General features: G+C 34.9%; 1 protein-coding gene across 1 annotated transcript; it reads left to right on the top strand.

Moving 5' to 3' along the window:
- The first annotated feature begins 13,544 nt into the window (after positions 1-13,544).
- On the top strand, positions 13,545-15,149 carry LOC145008277 (uncharacterized). Its single transcript, XM_078966902.1, has 4 exons — positions 13,545-13,792; positions 13,959-14,029; positions 14,509-14,589; positions 14,947-15,149. Exons 1-4 carry the CDS (start codon positions 13,678-13,680, stop codon positions 14,962-14,964), a joined length of 285 nt encoding a protein of 94 aa, XP_078823028.1. The 5' UTR covers positions 13,545-13,677; the 3' UTR covers positions 14,965-15,149.
- The last annotated feature ends 4,613 nt before the right edge of the window (positions 15,150-19,762 follow it).

Below are 19,762 nucleotides of genomic sequence, written 5' to 3' on the forward strand. Positions count from 1 at the left end.
AGGAGCAAATGGTTCACGTCACTAATGTACTAGGTCATCACTTAGGGTTCTGGTAGATAAAAATAGAACTAGTGGTTGTGTAAATTTGAGATAAACATCAGACTAGTTAAAGTAATCGTGGAATTTTTATGGAAAGGGTGTAGTAAACCATGCAATGTTTTTAGAAACTTTTCTCTTATAAGCCTAAAATAAACTGATGTAAACCGCTAGTAATAATATGAATAATATATCACAAAAATCATGTGCCAAATAGTGTTGTTCACTATGTTCTATACCTTAAAGAATAATTGAAGTCATTGGTTCTCGTAAACTAATGACTAAATAAAATACTTCATAAAACTCATAATATTCTTACTATTTATAATAGGAACTAAACAAAATGCCTAGAAGAAGTAGTGCTCGGCTAAACCTTAACCAACGATCAGCACCACAACCACCACCATAAATAAACCCCTCAATAAGTTCAGCAGAACTTGAAGAAATTATAGCTTAGAGAATCGCTACGGCTATAGCTAATGTCACAACATGAGGAGTTAGAAATTAAGGCAATGTAGGGACCGCTAGAATGTGTACCTACAAAGACTTTATGAATTCCAAACGAAAGAGCTTCCATGGAACTAAATGAGTCATTAATTTAACCAGGTGGATTGAAAAGACAGAATCCGTCTTTCAAACAAGCTTCTATCCAGATGATTCTAAAGTATGATTCGCAACATGTACTTTCGCTAATGCGGTGTTAACATGGTTAAACAAACATGTAAATACAATGGGAATTAATGCTACAAATTCCATGAAATAGGAGGAGTAGAAAATGATGCTAGTATAAGAACATTGTCCTCAGGAGGAAATACAAAAGCTAGAACAAGAACTGTGGAACCTAACAATGAATGGTTCAGAGATAAATGCTTATACTACTATATTCAATGACCTTGCGGTGATGTGTCCAACACTTGTAACCCCATAATACAAGAAGATCGAGTGATATATCTAGGGTCTAGCATCACAAATCAAAGGAATGGTGATCGTATCAAAGCCTAAAACATATTATAGTACAAAACGCATGGCTCATCAGCTAACCAACACATATTCCAAGAGGGACTTATGGTTACAAAAGCTTAACCTACCAAATCTGTAAATGACAAGCACAAATTAATTAGGAAGAATCCTAGAAAATCATTCGAGAAGGGAAAAGATGTGGCAACTAATTATGCAGCCACAACAACAATACCCACACAACCAAGGAAGTATGATGGGAAACTCCCATGGTGCACTCAGTGTAACAAGTAGGGACATACCATCAGCTACTGCAGTAACACAACACTTGCAACAATAAACCAAGGAACAAATACTGGAACAGGCTATGGTGGAGGAAGAATGTGTTATGAGTGCGGCGAGATTGTACATTTAAGGAGGGAATGTCCAAAGTTAAGGAGACATGGAGGTTTAGGCCACGATAGGGCATTCATAATCAAAATTAGGGAAGCTATCCAGGACCCTTCGGTGGTAACTAGTACAAAATAAATTTCAAGACGAAATTACTTCAATGGAGGGAGAATGTAACACCAGTCGAAATGGGGCAACAACAGTTGAATATGTTATAATATAGTAAACTTACTTTGTAGTTCATGGAAAATTCTAATATAAAAATAAACTTTCATACATACCTTATGGTATAAATCAAAGTACATGTCCATACGATTCCAAAAATATATAGAACGTCTAAATCTGACTTCGCATGAAAAAGTTATGATAAACTCTAACACTATAAATCCTTATAAGAAGAGGAATTTAAAATGGACTTAGAATTAGCTATTGGAGTCTGAAAGAAATTTGTAGTACCTAGAATTACCTACACATGGATATAACGAACGTCAAAAATAAATCTTGTACGCAAAATTTATGACCTTCCAAAGATGCAGCTGTTTGAGAGCATGACATGTGTCAAAAACCCTAATCTGACTGGACTCACGACGTGAGGAGTGTAACGAACACCTCTCAATGCTATAATGCAAATGGCAAGTCTACGGAGTGATGAGTTTAGGACGCACGACATGAGGAATGAGTTCTTATGAAGTGAGGAGTCAATCAGACACCTTCCAAAGCTAGGAACTCAAATGGTAAGTCTATGAGGTGAGCATGCATGGCTCACAATGTGAGCATGTGTGGCTCACAACGTGAGAGATCAAAAATTAGCCTATAAATAGAAAGTTCGACCGTAAGCTTCCTTACACCTAAATATCTTCTCTCTCTCTCTCTCTCTCTCTCTCTCTCTCTCTCTATCTATCTATCTATCTATCTATCTATCTATCTATCTATTTATCTATCTCTCTCTTTCTGAAGGCATTTCACTTCCCGGGCCCTACGATCACGAACCGCTGACCGTTTCTAGTTAGATTGCATAAAATCACGCTACTAGGGTGAGTTTCAAGGCCCCACTTTTTAATGTTTTTGGGGGAAAAGGCATGCTAAATATTATATAAAAGTTAATATTATGTTTATATGATAGTATGTTTATATCAACATAGATAGTTATATTAACCGGGATATAATTGTTTTGTATAATATATACCTAGAATATATCCAATATATATTGAAAACATACAACTATCTTAAACTTATTAGCATATTATTATACTAATGTAGACCCTGAGTTATACTTGGGAGTATATATATATATATATATATATATATATATATATATATATATATATATATATATGTGTGTGTGTGTGTGTGTGTGTGTGTGTGTGTGTTATGTGTGATATAGTTCCGGTGTTATACCTAAAAGTTCTATATACTAATTGTTAAGTATGTTGTTATTATTGGTTTTATGTTAAGATAAAACCAGGTATGTTACTAATATAGCCCTGAAGTTATATTCAGGAGTTATATATATATATATATATATATATATATATATATATATATATATATATATATATATATATATATATATACTTGTTAGGTATATTGTTATTATTAGTTTTTATGTTAAGATAGAACCTGGTTTTCCTTCAAGTTATAGCGGTTGTACTGCCTAAGTATTATGAAATTCGGAGTAATGTTTAAAAGCATAGTCTAGTAACTTACGGTTTTAGACACAAATATGCTTTTGATATTAAAACTATAGTACGCCGAAAAAGTCTACATGCACTATTTATTCATCAACTAAGATTGGAAATCTTAGGGGAAATCCTCTGACATGTAAACACTAATCTCATGTAAGCGGGGAAGTTGTGTATGGATATATGTGGGTTAATGCCCCATCAATCGTTATTGGATACAACCCAAATAGTTTTACAGTGGACTATAGATCTATGTGGGTTAACAACCCCACCCGTGGTTGCTGGCTACAACCCAACGGTTTACGGGTGACGAACTGTCGCAGTGATTGTTTTGTTTTGGACCCAACATCGATGAAGCGCACAGGGGATGTATTTACCTTGGTGGAATCCTTCATAGCACTGATGGCGGTTTTATTATGGCACAAATGGAGGAACCATTGGTGGAATCTTTAATCAGAGGTCTTTATGTCATATCAGTGGTTACGGACTCATGGTAGCAAAATTTTAGTAGAATTATACTTTGTCGATATACAAGTATGAATGTTAAGTATAAGTCTCCCAAATACTTATACTCAAGGTACAAGGAACTCGTAGGTATACTACTTGCTCATTAAGTAGACAATTATACCTAACACAGATACTTGTATAGGATTGAAATAAGACTTATACATAGTAACCTTCCTTGGTCTAGGATTACTCATAATATATAGGTATCACTTATTTGGTAAGTAAACTAGTATACCTAGGATATATACAATATGTTAGAGATAAGTATGAGTCAGAATGATATTTTCAAACTATATTTTATACGTTTCGAACCTGAAAAAATACTATTTACTTTGAGTCAAAACCTGTGGACTCACCAACTTTATGTTGACGTATTTTCAAAATGCATGTGTTTTCAGGAACTTGCTAAGCTGGAATAATAATATAACATTTTAAAGGTATGAAGTTTATAATAACTCTTTTGTACTATTCAATATATGTTATATAACTGTGATAGAAGGAATGGCATTACACCGCTCGGTGTTTCCACTATCGGCTAGGGGTGTGACATAAAACTTCTTGCTAAGCCCAAGAGATACAAATGATCGAATAGTACCTGAATCAAACAACACATGAGCAGCCATACCATTAACTAAAAAGGTCCATATACAAGATCACATATAACATAAGAATAAATATAGAAAGCAATAAAAGATATGAATAAGTCATGTACCAGTATCCACATACGATACTGCACGGGCCTCATTGGTGATCAACGTGGCGACCATCAGTAATCTTCAAGGTGGTTGGTACAAGCGTCACCACTGCCCCTCCTAAAAATCTTAGACAATTGGCCTTTTATGGTCGATCTGATTGCAATGAAAGCAAATCAGAGCACTCCAAGGGCAGTCCCAACTCGTATAGATTTGTTGGACATAGCCAAAACATCCTAAACCCACCACTCGACATGCCCTACTATGAAGCTCGCCACACTTTTCGTAACGGCCCTGAACCTATTGGGATCTAATGCGTGAATTGGAACTCTTCAGCCTCTTAGTTTGTCCCTTTATTGTCTATACCTACTTTGGCTTACGCTTCGTCCGAATCTCCAACTTAATCTCCTGCGTACAAGACTTCCCAATCATATCATTTAGGGTTTTACACCCTAAAAAGCTCACAAACTCCCTGATGTCACCCCTCAACATGTCATGATATCTCGTCTTCTCTATATCCTCATCCGCAACATACTAAAGAACCAACATATTCCTCTCACAGAACTTGGTGGTAATCTCCATCGTAGTCTTTGTAGTCTGTTGAACGTCCTGTAACTCCCTCGCCAGCAATTGTATCCCGATCATTGGTGCAATCTCCCTCTAGAACCTCGTAACAAACTCCCCCTAAGTCTTGACTGCAAGTGCCGTAAATCCTACAGCTTGGCCAACCTCATCCCACCAGTCATGCGCTCGGTCCCTCAGCAACCGGGATGTGAATTCCACATTTTCCCCCTCATGGAAAAAACTCGCCCACTGAGCATTCTCCATGTCATTGATCCAGCGTTAGTTAACGATGGGGTCCTTATCCCCAAATAACTCTAAAACTCCACATGCCTTGAACTCCCGAAATGAGAGAGTTCACACTTGAATCTAACCCACATAAATCTAGACTCGAAAGGACCTGATTCATTCATCCATAAGCTCCATAATCTGCTACTTGATGGTACCAAACATCACAGGAGTAGCATCCAAGATACTGCGAGTAACCTCGGCCGCAATGAACTCGCGTAGCCTCTCATCAATCGGTTCTATGCGCAAGCCAGAACCTAAACCAAAACTAGAGCCAAAACATCCTCCTCGATTGATCTCCATCATACTCAAACTAAAATACAAACATATAAACAATCAGCATAATCTCTAGGGAACTCACAACATACAGATCACCTTAGAGTCCCTAGGTCTATTCTTGTCTCAAGTATAGATCATGTGCTTCCAGTAGTATAGGCCCAATACTATCTTTCATACCTATATGTACCTTCCTCGAAGTCGTCCTGATTTCTCTAACTCACCACACTATAACTATATACCAATCCTATGCTAAACAACATACATATCCTATACTTTCCTAGGAACCCTCAAATCCCACGTCTCGTAATACCGAGAACCTCAATCAACACCGTTAATTGCTTATGCATGCAAGTTATACATAAAAACGGAATAATACAGACTGTCAAATGACGATTCTACCCAAAAGTCCACAACCAAACAATGAACAGGAAATGAGGCTAAATCGATCATTCTAGGGCTATATGATATTAATTGTATACAACTTTAAAAGCATACACTTAGCAATTAACTGAGCCAATATCAATTCTAAGTAATACATAGCATCCAATCCTCCTAGACTATAAGGCATTACACAAATCAAGTAATTCTATTATATGATTCCTAAAGGTATCCTCAGCCCTAATCTAGCATGATATTCACATATCACTCATACTAATCATAATATATAAGTACGGCTAATTTGGGAACCACTTACTTGAGCTCCGCTAATTAAACAGATCGGACCCCTTTTTCTTAGTAAGAATATTGCTAGAAATTCAATTTCTTTTTCTTTTAAAAATATTATCATTTCCTCAGTTTGAGTTCTGACACACCCAAAAGTATGTCCGATTCCCTCATACCAAGGCTCTGATACCAACTTGTAATAACCCAAAAAAATTCGTGAAAATTTTTTCATTTAAAAAGCAATAGTTGCAATCACCAAATACGTCCAAGTCAATAACAGTATACAATATCCAAAAACAACTGAGTAATAATATCCAAAAGGTGCGGAAATCATCAGGGGAGGATGTTGTGCCATCATGTTGGGCTCTTTACTTTTGGGCCTAGCCTTGGGGTATATTCCAACCTTGGGGTATATTCCAACCTGTTCTGATATGTCTTCTAGCTTAACATTGTCTGTGGTGGTTTCTGTCTAAGTTAAGCATGAGAATCACATCAAATAATGATTCGACATTATTCGACGTACGTGGAGGGGTCCCAGAATGAGACTCTGACAGTCTAGTTAGTAATTGGATGAGAGAATTATGGTTTTGCTTGAGATAGAGAAATAGGTGATCCCTACTCTTGGAGGAGAAGGGTTCTCTATGAACTTGTTGCTGTGGGGACAAACTCCCGATAATGCCTTTTTTTCCTTTTGAGCCGACAGGACATGGGGGCATCCTATTGGTAAATCGTGCTCCATTAGCGGTTGCTAGCTATTGGAGCAGAACAACCAGAAGGCAGTGTGCTATGCGCTGCACCCATCACTCTAGGATGCATCTAATTCTATTTTGTCTTGCTGTAGACCGAAGCTTCTCGTTCTAGGATTGGCCTTGGCGTTAGGGAATTGAGGAATATGTGACATCCCCAAATTCACAGTCATTTTAAAATTTTTATTTATGCTTATTTGAAAATCAAAGTATTCATTTTAAAGAATAGTATTGTGGAATTTGTTCCTAGAAAACATGATAAATATATTATCAAAGCATTTCTAAAGAAATGTATTTTTGTTTATATTAAAACTTTCGGATGTTATCGTCAACATAGAAAAATAAGCATAAACACACCTTAAATTCATTTACACTAGTGATTTACATCTCTTTTAATCTCTCAGTGTAATGTTGCTTCATATCGACACATGTGATAAGAATAAACTGAGTGGGTCGCGTTGGGAAATCTGGTGAGTACATAGGGTTTTCAACCCACAATAATAAAGTTATTATGTTTCATCATCAAACAATAAACTCAATTACCTATCCCCATTATCTTCTTTATTTCTTAAGGATCTACCCTAAGAATCATCTATCATTCACTCATTCATTCCTAAGGATTTTCCTAAGGAATAGGCATGAAGTCCATCGCTGCCAATTACACAGCTGCCAATGTTATCTATTAGGCACAACTGCCAATATTATCATTTAGGCACATCTACCAAGATTATGATGTTCCCTATTAGGTGCAACTGTCGATATTATCCATTCAACGCAACTGCTAGGATGTTTAGAGTACATCATAGTTCAAAAACATCTACAGGTTGTGGCCTAGCTGCCAATGTTCATCTATAGGGCACTAAGTCCATAGTTGCCAATGTTCATTTATATTATTTTCCATCCCTCATCATTCATCTACCCATCTTTATCTAATATTTTTATAGGTATAAAATACATATATAGTTTACATCAAATAAAACATGTATATTCGGTTCATCCAGCTTACATATCAAGAACACATATAATATGCACGCATAGCATGTAATTTATATTAAATACTTCATATCTATGTGTAAGATGAAAGTAACTATGCACTCACCTGTTAAAGTGATGATTCCAAACTCGGGCAACGCTATGCTTCTAACAATTCTATTTTACTTTGACGAACCTTAGTATCATTACCACTAGATTTTAGTCTAATATTTATCGCGACTATTTACAAGTGATTATTGTTTTCTCAGTGTTAAACAATACTTTTCAACTACTATGTACGGATAGGGGACATACATGAAACACCCGAGGGAAGGACCATTTTGGCATTATAGCACTTCTGAATTCCAACAACCCTATGTGGCCCTTCAAACCAGATTCCCCGTACCGCGAGTAGTTAAAAGATATTATAATAACATTATATATATATATATATATATATATATATATATATATATATATATATATATATATATATATATATATATATATATTGTTTATAAGTCTATAATAACAATATTGAACTTAAACATAAGCTATACTTAAAGTAAGGTCATCATATTTCACTTACGAGGAGGTTTGGCTAGGAACCGGGCTCTGCAGCGGTAGAATTTATGAGTCGAAAGCTCTTCTTTTCGGAGTCTTTGGGTGCTCTAGGACTCGATTCTAACACCCAGGAGGTGCTAGGGAATGGAAGAGAGGGTTTGGGGTGTTTAGGAGAGAAATGGTGAGAATGATGTGAGAAATGAAGTGATTTGCGCCTCTGTTTTATAGGATGAGTTCGGTGCGAAGGCGGGGCGTTCTCTTGCTGAATCACTTGCAGATTACTCCAAAAATTAATTATCTTCTAAAATCTATTACTTTCATATATGATCTCTATTTTTTTTGACATTCTTTATATCTACACATAGGTATCAATGGAATCTACAACTTTCATTTAGACTCCCTCGACTAATTTGATTTATTTTTAAAGTTATATTTTAATAGACTTAGACAGTTAAAATCCGTTAAAAATTCATAAATTTTTCATCCGACGTCCGTTTTTGTCTGTCTTTATATCGTTGAGCTCCTATTAACAAGATCTTCGATTCTCATTTAGATTGTGTCGGATAAAAATCGGTCAATCTAAAATTCGAATTCCTGTTACATATTGTTATGCCAAATCTTAGAAAAATCATAACTTCCTCATACGAAGTCAGATTTGGACGTTCTTTTTATGCGCACTCTTGGTTTAATGTATACTACTACTTTTGTTTAGATCGCTAAGTATAAAAATTACTTTATCATCAACTCACTTTTTATGATTCCCGGTTGAGTGTCGGTTTTGCCGCAAAACTTCGGCAGGTCCTAACTTCTTCGTTATAACTTGGATTTCGGCGTTCTTTATACGTACGGAACCCCTGTGACATATACTATAACTTGGATAAGATTATTTCCTCTAAATAATATTCTATCAAAAAGTCACTAACGCTTATTGTCTCTAAATTGACTAGCTTGAATCTACGGGCATTACAACATAAATGCAAGGTTGCGGGGGCGAGGGTCCGGACCTAGCATTTGTCGAGCAGCAACCATTGACTAGGTCATACTTTGGTAATGGTCTTGTTATCTTTAAAGTATTCCTATTGGGATACGTTAACAAGTCCCCTAGGCTAGTAAACGTCGGTGTTTGCTTGAGTTAACTAAGTTGTTCTAGCTTATACCTAGAAACGTGTTTTATAGAGATAACTTATGATACTTGCTAATGTAATAGATCCGTATGCATAGACAGTTTCATCATTGTTGTTGTTCAAATTTCCTGCCCGTATTTATAACATTCCTTATCTATATCGATTCCTTTACTTCTGTCATTCCTTTCTTCTTACTGATTTTTATTTCTCTCTCCATCTTATTTTTGCTCATCGGTGGACAATGAACGCTCTGAATACTAGGATTGTGCCCTCTCTAAGCTAGTTTGCAGATCTGTAGGACTGATTTGGTTTCCTTTCCGAGCATGATTTGGAGAACCCTCGAAAGTGGGCTATTATAACCAGGACACCATAAGGCAAGGTCGGAGTCCCCATACCGATCTTTGAGGCGGGGATCCGACTATCGATGACTGATTTCTTTGACAACATCATGCACTATTATGGCTTCTCTATCGATGATCTAACTCCCAACGCTGTCAACAAGATAGTCGGCTTTGAGATGACGTGTCGAGCCTTGGGTGTGCTTCCCCAATTCTGGGCTTTCAAGTATTTCTTCAACTCATCAATCTTGTCTGGTGTGCACACATTCTCTTAAAGGTGGGGCATCCACACATTCATGATAAATAAGAAGGTCCCCAAAAAGAATTGGCAAGATAAATGGTTATGGGTGAACCGTGATTTGGTTGACAATGGCTATCCCCGCAAAACCAACTTTACTGATCTGATACCTACCCTCTGCGAAGCCAACAAAAATATGGCCAACGTGTTGATGACCATTTCTTTTAATGGGAAGGCCTAGGAATATTTCATGTTGGATACTATTGGTATGAGCGTCGCCTAGAGGGCACGTGGAGCGATACCTCAATTCTTCGTTGAGAAGGATACTGAATGCCTCTCCTTCCCCTCCCTATTTTTTTTGTTTTTGGTTTCTTTTGTGTGTATATATTTATGTGTTACGGTCGATGATTTTCCGATCTCCCTAATTATGTTGCTTTGCATTTTGGTCGCAGGTCGAGAAAGTGTTATCCCTTTCAAGATGGTCTTAAGGGGCCAGTTCCAGGCTACTTCCTCTAACCAGGAAGTGCCCTTGGTGGAGGTACTTCCTCTAACGGTCGGTGCTAACTGTGCCATGGCCCTTGATGGGCCTGTTATTGCCCCTTCACAAGGATCCAGATCCTAGGGTGACCAGGTGTTGGTTAACGCGCCTATTGTGGGAGCTTCTCGCCATGATCCTTTACCCTACAATCATGAGGACGAGCCATCAACTGGTTTGTTCACTATAGAGGGTCGTTAGGCATCTAAGCAAAAGTTGTCCTAACTGGACTCCGCACTTGAGGAAGGCATTAATGCTAGCTCTATTAACTAGTGCCATAGTAAGAGGCGAAACATGGAATTCCTGTTGGGGGAGTTCGACATAGTTGTGGATGTTCCCAATGATGACCCTTCAAAACAATTAGAAGGAATGGATGTAGAGGTGAATGAACTGCCTCATGAACCCAACAATGAGTCAGAGGATGCTACTAACCCTAGGGGAGGTGTCTCTAGTGTAACACTCTAAATTTTCAAATATATATATATATATATATATATATATATATATATATATATATATATTTAAAACCACATTAAACATAATCTCATATTTCTCAAAACACAAATGTATAAGTTGTTCGTTACACAAGACAACAAAATGTTTGATAATATCCCAAAATCCTCAAAAACATAATCTCTAGCTGGTGTGTGCAATCAAGCCGACGCCTTCCCGTGATCCTGAGAGGTGCCTGAAACACATTTTACACAAGACTGTAAGCACGAAGCTTAGTGATTTCCCCAAAATACCACACACACAAATAATTAGCCTCTTATGGCTATACTCGATAAGGACCCGCCGATCATGTGTCGCAGTGAAGACCCTACGGTCTCATTACTCGGGTTGGACCCTCCGGTCCAGTATCTCAGTGAAGACCCTCCGGTCTCAAAGCTCAGGTTGGACCCTCCAGTCATGTATCTCAGTGAGGACCCTCCAGTCTCACAGCTCGGTTTGGACCCTTTGGTCCTAACTCAATAAGGCACATAGTAATATACAACATAAATCACAAAGACATAATATATAATATATCACATAACTCAGTATAAGCACATAAGACCCTCCGGTCAATACTCGGATAAGACCCTCCAGTCACACAATATTACCACTCAGGTAAATTTTATACAAGGACCATTTGAAATATTTTATACAATGACCATTTGAAATATTACAATTTTAATCTCTCACTTTTTTCTGTTTATATTTTTAGCCCACTTTTTTACAACATTGTTATTATATATTTTTAAAATATAATAATTTTTTTGTTTAAATTTTATCTAAAGTATTTAAATTACATTACATAAGTAAACATTTTTGTTTTCTTTTTTTATCTAAAAATATTTGAAGCGTAAAAACATCAATTGATTACTTTTTAACTTTTATATGATATAATTTTTAAGATTTATCTTGATTTATCTTATACAAATATATTTATTTTCATGAAAAAAAAACATGATGTGTTATTATAAAAATAATAGTATGTTGCTGTTTTATTTTAAAAATATAAATATGTGGTGTTGAGTTAAAGATAAAAATATTTTTCACTTTTGATTTCATAATATAAGTACAATATTCAATATAAAACTTTGATATTTAATTTTATAAAATTAATTAGTTTTATCAAATTTTGAATATATTCCATAATAAGACATAAATTGTTCAAAGCAAAATTAAAAAATGTCGGTTAACTAATACTTAACTATGCTGTATTAATTCCACTTAATTCTATTTACTTAATAGAAAATAAAAATATTTTATATATTGATATACAATGAATTAAACAGAATTAATGTGATATTAAACGAAATTAAACGAAAATAATATGACATTAATTTCGCTAAAAATATTTTCGATTAAAAAAAATAAATTAAATGGAATTTGATGTCATATTATTTATATGGTTAATTATTTTAGCATGAGTAGTAGTAAAGTTAATTATTCGCTAACAGACGTTTTTTTTTAAATTTTGATTTAAAAATTTATATGTTATTAAGAAATATATTCAAATTTTGATAAAACTATATATATATATATATATATATATATATATATATATATATATATATATATATATATATATATATATATAAAATTAAATGTCAGAATTTTATATCAAAACAATATAAAATTTATTGTACTTATATTATGAATTCAAAACAAAAATATATTTTTATTTTTAACTTAAACCACATACATATACTCTTAAAATAAAATAGCAACATACTATTATTTCTATAATCACATTTTTTTATAATAACACATCACATTGTTTTTTCATAAGAGTAAATATACTAGTATAAGATAAATGAAGATAAATTTTAAAAACTATATCACATAAAAATTAAAAAGTAAAAAAATGATGTTTTTACACTTTAAATATTTTTAGAGAAAAATAGAAAATGAAAATATTAAATTATGTATGGTAATTTAAATATTTTATATTAAATCGAGACAAAAAATTTATTTATATATTTAAAAAATATATAATAATAAAATTATGAAAAAGAAGAGCAGAAAATTTAAAAAGAAAAAATAAGAGACTAAAATTGCAATATTTCAAATAATTCTTATATAAAATTTTATAAATAGTTATTAAGCAAGTTTCACAAAATGATAGAAATAATCATTATCAAAAATTCTTTAAGCTTAAAGGATTAATCTAATGGAAATATCTACGGTAAGAACTAGTTTGTGTACTGAGTTTGTTCCATAGAACCATGTCAAAAAAAAAATCCATAATAACCATTTCACACAAAAACTTTAAATGTAATTTACTCGTTATTAAATCTTATTATTATTTTATCCATAATAACCATTTCAGACAAAACTTTAAATGTAATTTACTCATTATTAAATCTTATTATTATTTTTTTTAGAAATATGGCCAATTAACTTTCCAAAAAAAAAAAAAAATCATAACCTCACTTAAAAATAGTTTCATTTCGGTGGATATCCCTAATTTATAACCTAAACAAAGCAACGTGCGACACCGTTTTACTTTTCATCTCTTCCTCTTGGTTCAGTACTCGGTCGCCGTCCCCCAAATCTTCATTTTTTATTTACGGGAAGTTCCATCCATCGATCGGAACAAACGACTTCACTTCTGCAAAAATGGCCTCATCCTTGGCGGCTCGTCAAGCTGCAGCTTTCCTCCGACTTTCTTCTCCCAGATCAGCTTCTCAAGCCGCTTCCCTTATACAGCGCCGTGGCCTCGCTGGCGCCGCCGGTACACCATAGCTCCTTCTCTCTTTCTCAATCACTAACACCCAAATGAAACACACAAACTAATCGGATTTGACTATTGAGATTAGATGTGTACTTGTAAAACACAGTTTCAGAGCTGTGTGCCTCAAATGAACGCGACTTAAATGATGGTGTTTGTTTGTTTTCAGATCCTCATGGAACACCGAAGGTTGACTTCTGGAAAGATCCAATGAGTCCGTCTAAGTGGAAGGAAGAGCATGTGAGTCATCGTGATTTGTGTTTGACCTTTTAACAGTTTATACTTTGAAATGATGAACTATTTTAGGGTTTTCGCATTCTGTGAGTTTGTTTTTGTTGCGTATGTGTGACTTGAGTCTGATCTTTTGAAACTATTAGATTATTGAAGATTTTAGGGTTTTCACATGATGTTTCTTTTTAGTAAATGTGTGATTTGAGGGTTATATTTCAACTGTTTTTTACATTGAGATGATTGAAAGTTTTAGGATTTTGTTGAGACATGATATTAGTTTGTTTCTTTAAAAATGCGATTATTGAAGATTTTAGGGTTTCATGTGATCTTAGGTTAATAGAGCTTAATAACATTAACAAGTAATAGAACATTGTTGTTTCTAAATTTTATATCATTTCTATATAAGTTTGGGATCAGATAAAAAAAGAACTTATTCTTGAAATTGTAATGATATGAATCTCTCTGTGTGTGTGTGTGTGTGTTTTCAGTTTGTTATTGTCTCTTTAACTGGGTGGGGAGTATTTATTTATGGTGGATACAAGCTCTTCTCTGGAGGAAAGAAGGAAGAGGTAAATTCTCCATTTCCTTAAATTTTCTGTAATTTTCATATTCATGCACTTTGAAAAATCTACCCAAAATTTCATTATACTTTGAAATTCTACCCATTTATAGTATTCAAAATAGTTTTGTATTTGGATGAAATTTCTATAATTCGACAAGTTTTTTCAAAGTAAAATGTTGTAATAAGGAGAAATTAAAGTAGGATGCTACTATTTTCTTGGTTTTATTTTTAACCCATAATAGAAATGTAGTCACATTTCTTTACTGATTATAGCAATGAACTTTATATATTATCTAAAATAGAAATCTACTTTATTTTTTTTTACTGATAATAATTAATTAGTTATAATAATTTTGTTTGACAGAAACCAGTGGCTGCATGAAGAGATTGAAATTTGTATTTGAAGCATTTTGAATATTGTAAGCTGTTTGTTTTAACCTAAAAGAGAGTGATAGTTTTGATGATTACATGTATTTGCAGATAATCCTGCTCTTTTGTTGGACAAAAAATTGCATCATATTTTTCAATAAGCCTTTTGAGCTCCAAAAATATACTTTTTTGGTTGGATGTTCGTTTATGTTATGAGGTTTCATATTTTTTCTTAGTTTATGCAAGAAAGTTGGTTTTTAAAATGAAATACACAATTATGTTGTGCATATAAGAGCAAAATATGCGACTTTTTAAAGAGAAACAGACAAAAATAACCATGTTCCTTTTAATTAGATTTTCACTCAATGGCTCACCTTTCTCTCCTATTTCATCATAAAACTAATCGGAATGATATTATTATATCAAAAGACAATCGAAAAAAAAATTCTTGATTCATTTTCCTAGAACAACAAGTTCTTATTGTAAACTCTCCTGAAACAAGCCAAAAAAGAAGTAGAAAGAAACACATGGACCTTCTTGATATGTGTTCGACATTGACAAATGACTCAAACCATGGATTAAAACAGCCACTCCTTGTTTCGATACCAACACGTATTTATCACGTATCCTTCTGATTTTTTGGTGTTTGGGATACTAGTTCAGCTTTAAAAGAAGAGAACAAATTTTTATCACACAATATTACACAATTTTTTTAAAATTAAAATTATTATATTATATAATATTAATATAAATCAAGAAATAAGTAAAAAAAAGAAATAAAAATCCACTAATTAATAACACTTACCATCCAAACAATACCATACACCACCACCACCCATCAACACCACCTGCCACCACCAACCTCAGCCACCACCACTACCCACCCACCACAACTATCCACCCCTACCACCCATCACTACCACCCACCCACCACCACTGTCCACCTCTACCACCCACCCACCATTATGACTACCACGTGTCACTAGTACCACCCATCACCACAATCCGTCACCACCACCCATCACCACCGACCACCACCACTCGCCACCATCACCCCCAACCACCACCCACCATCATCACCACCACCCACCCACCTCTACCACCCATCACTACGACCCACCCAATACCCACTATTATGACCACCATCAGTCATTACCACCACCCACCACCCATCACCATTACTCGTCACCACGACCCATCACCATCACCCGCCTCTACTACCCACCACTACCACCACCCGTCACCATCATCTCCACCCACTACTCATCAAAACCACTGGCCACTGAAAACCACCAACCATCACCTATCGCCACCGCCCACCTTTACCACCCACCACCACCATCCCACCCATCACCCACCAAAACCACCATACACCATCACCACCCTCACCACCAACCACTACCTACCCACCCACCACCACCCCTATCATCCTCACCCGTCTCCATCACCCATCACCATTGCTCGCCACCGCCACCTGTCACCCACTATAATCACCACCCCATATATCACCCACATACGATTTATGTGAATAAGATTCAAATTCACGTTCTCAATTTAATATTTGTTATCATGTATTTAATCATATGTCATTTTATGTATTTAATCACATATTATACGATCAATATGGACAGAGAACAACTATTGAATCGAAAGCACAAAAATAAATCTTGTGCATATAAGTCATATGTGATTAGATTATATAATCTCATGTGATTTAATACACGAGAACAACTAACGAATCGAGAATACGGAAATAAATCGTGTTTCCTTATCTCACTAGAGAACAAACTACATTCTTCCTTTCCTTGTTAACTCTACCATATTAGGGTATCCATGAATAATAACATAAAACAAGTAATACTTACATAATATGAGAGTTACTGTAACTCGCCTCCTTGAACCTGAAAATTAGCTCGCATGAGATAGATAAATCCTTTCTTCCAAGAATCTACACATCAATTATAACATTATTTAGCTTGTACTTTGTTGTATTACTCTTATAAAACTTATGCACATATTTCCTTATTTTTTGTAAGTCCCCAAAAATGTCTGTGTATCAATCAGATCCATTTGATGGTGCGGAATCTCAATCAAACGGATGATGTCAGATCACAATAAGAAGAGAAGGAGAAGAAGATGATGATGAATCTTTTATGTACTGATATGAATGAAGATCTGGATACAAGATTCACACACACTAACACACACTCTCTTTTCTCTCGCTAGAACACCTTCAAATGCACACACTTAAGCTCCTTTATTCTATGTGTTCATCACTCATTCCTCACACCCCTCACCCTTATATATACATGAGAAACATGGGCCGTAAATAAGGTTTATGGCCGTAAACACCCACCTGGCCGTAAACCTAACCGTAAACTCATAAAATATGACAGTAAAACACAATTGACCAGAAAAGCAAAGTATAAACCATATTTTTGACCCAACAATCTCCCCCTTGGTTTATAGCTTTCTTTTCTTTTCTTAAATGACCCAACAAGCTCCCCTAAGAAGTAGCTGACTTTTCTTGTCAATCTTCATCGAGAGCTTGGCTTCGACATTAATCTTCAAATTCTTTACGACTTCAAGATGAACTCGATGAATCTTCAATGAATGACTTCATCTTGAGCAGTTGGGTTTTTCTTCAAAATTTTGGCATTGAACGCACATTGGGTGAGGAGGCTTGACGTACTAATTCTTGAAAGATAGCGCTTTCGGTTTGAGAATCTTCAAAGAGAACATCAGAGAGAACCAAACTTTTAGATCACTTCAGCAGGTACAAAGATAGCAGCAGACTGATTGAGGAGGCTTCAATGCAATCTGTCACATAATCTTCAAGTACATTTCTTCTAGGGTTGAAGGATTGAATGTTGAAAGAAAAATCTTCATTTCTTGCTCTTTCGAATGAGAATTCTTCAATGATCACGGATAAAGCCTTGGCTCAGAAATCTTCGACACAAACTTCATCAGTCTTATCTATACTTGAAATCCCTTTTCAAAACAAAACAAAACTAAAAGAAAACTTAGCACAGAAACAAAAATATTTTTGAATTTGTTTTTTGATTTTCTTGAACAAGAAATAAAACATAAATAACACTATTTTTGGTTTTTTTTTTTTAATTTTTTTTTAATTTTTAAAATTTTTAATTCTCCCATAATATTTAAATTAGGAGAAACTATGAACAAATTTAACAAAAATATATGATATCTAGCTTTAAGAATGATTTGTGATCAAAGTTTTTAGACAACCTTTATCCGTTTGTCGGTACCCTCTATCTTCACGTCTTTATCTGGTCGATCGCCGATATTGTTGTCCACTTAAACATAAAAAATTGTGACAAAATTAGGATATACTATTAGTTATAAGACAAAGTGATCCTAAGTTCCTAGATACTATTTCTTAAGGACCATTCAGCTGACGACGACCAGGGATATTGTTGTCCACCTAAATTGAGCAGCGAGATCTATAGACAATCTTTTAGTGTTCAATTTTTAATTGTACTGGAACATGTTTCCCGCTTCCTGATATGCCTTAGTAATCAAAGAATTCCAGAATACTCCTTACATTGGGTGAGCAGACAATCATTAAGAGAGAAGATAGATTTAGATTATTATTAATAATAGTTTTTAGAGGGATTGAGAAGTAGAAGGTTGCATATGCTATGTACCAGGTCGGATTGTTAATCACACAAAGGAGACAACATATGGCTAACAGATAAGAAGAATTTCATAGATATAATATGCAGAGAAATGGATTTGCATATGTTGCAGTCCAGGTCGGATCTCTTCCAATCACGTAAAGGAGGCAACATATGACTAATAGATAGATAGAAAGAGAAAACAATTTTCTACAGACCTAATTCATCGGAATTTACCAGTTGCCCCATCAATACCAGAATTAAGGACAGCATCCGCACATCGAGGAAAAGTTAATCCACGGTTCCAGATACGGGTTTATTTAATGTGACGAGTAGATTCCCATATATATCTCCCTGCTCAACCTATACAAGCGTCGTATTGTTAGGCTAAACGGATCTAACTAGGTCAAGATTTGTCAAGTCTGTAAATTTCCTAAGTTCAACTCTGCCTAATCATGTCTATTTAGAATCTTTCGTGCCTACCGACGAATCAAACCAGAGCATAGACCCTTCAACTTTGGGTACGTTACGCAGACTTAGATTTCATGTTATTACTTGATAATATCACTTCCCAAAACATCTCCCTCAAGCACATTCCATAACCAACATATTTTTTTTGATTTTTTTTGATTTTCTAATGTTTTTGGATTTTTTTTTTAATTTTCTAATTTTTGTTTTGTTTTTATTTCTCCCCCTAAATTTGTGCATAGGAGAGAAACAAAAGTAAATGCGCAAATTTAAACTATCCTAAAACAAAAATTAGTCTTTAAAGCGAATCAGAGTAAGATAAACTCAGGAGTATAGAGAAGAAAATGCAAACCGTAATTCACCGATTGAATTTGCATCTAGAAGGTCTAAGAACAACACACATAATCTTAGAACAGATCCAAAAATTCTTCATGTCATTAAGCACTAACCCCATTTGTGATCCCTTCCTTTCTTCCCTTCCTGCAAAGGACACATACTCTCAAATAATGTTTTGAGTGTTGTACAGTTGAGAGATGCCCTTATCATGTGCCTGGAACAGCTATTACCAACAAACCTAAGTATGATGATATGCCTTCATAGCTGCTCCGACACAGAGCGAGATTAGTTGGTCTTTGGAACCCAGTCCATTTTGAAACTGGGATGACCTTTTTCATCCTTGCGCGGTACTCTCTCCCATGACATATC

This window comes from Lactuca saligna, chromosome 8 (genome assembly GCF_052625555.1).
Source record: "Lactuca saligna cultivar CGN05327 chromosome 8, ASM5262555v1, whole genome shotgun sequence".
Classification (NCBI taxonomy): Eukaryota; Viridiplantae; Streptophyta; class Magnoliopsida; order Asterales; family Asteraceae; genus Lactuca; species Lactuca saligna.

Bases quoted from the DNA above. Each gene is read 5' to 3' on its own strand.
- LOC145008277 (XM_078966902.1), top strand. From the start codon at position 13,678: ATGGCCTCATCCTTGGCGGCTCGTCAAGCTGCAGCTTTCCTCCGACTT. The intron at 13,793-13,958 runs GTACACCATAGC...GTTTGTTTTCAG, and splicing joins TGGCCTCGCTGGCGCCGCCG to ATCCTCATGGAACACCGAAG. The intron at 14,030-14,508 runs GTGAGTCATCGT...GTGTGTTTTCAG, and splicing joins CTAAGTGGAAGGAAGAGCAT to TTTGTTATTGTCTCTTTAAC.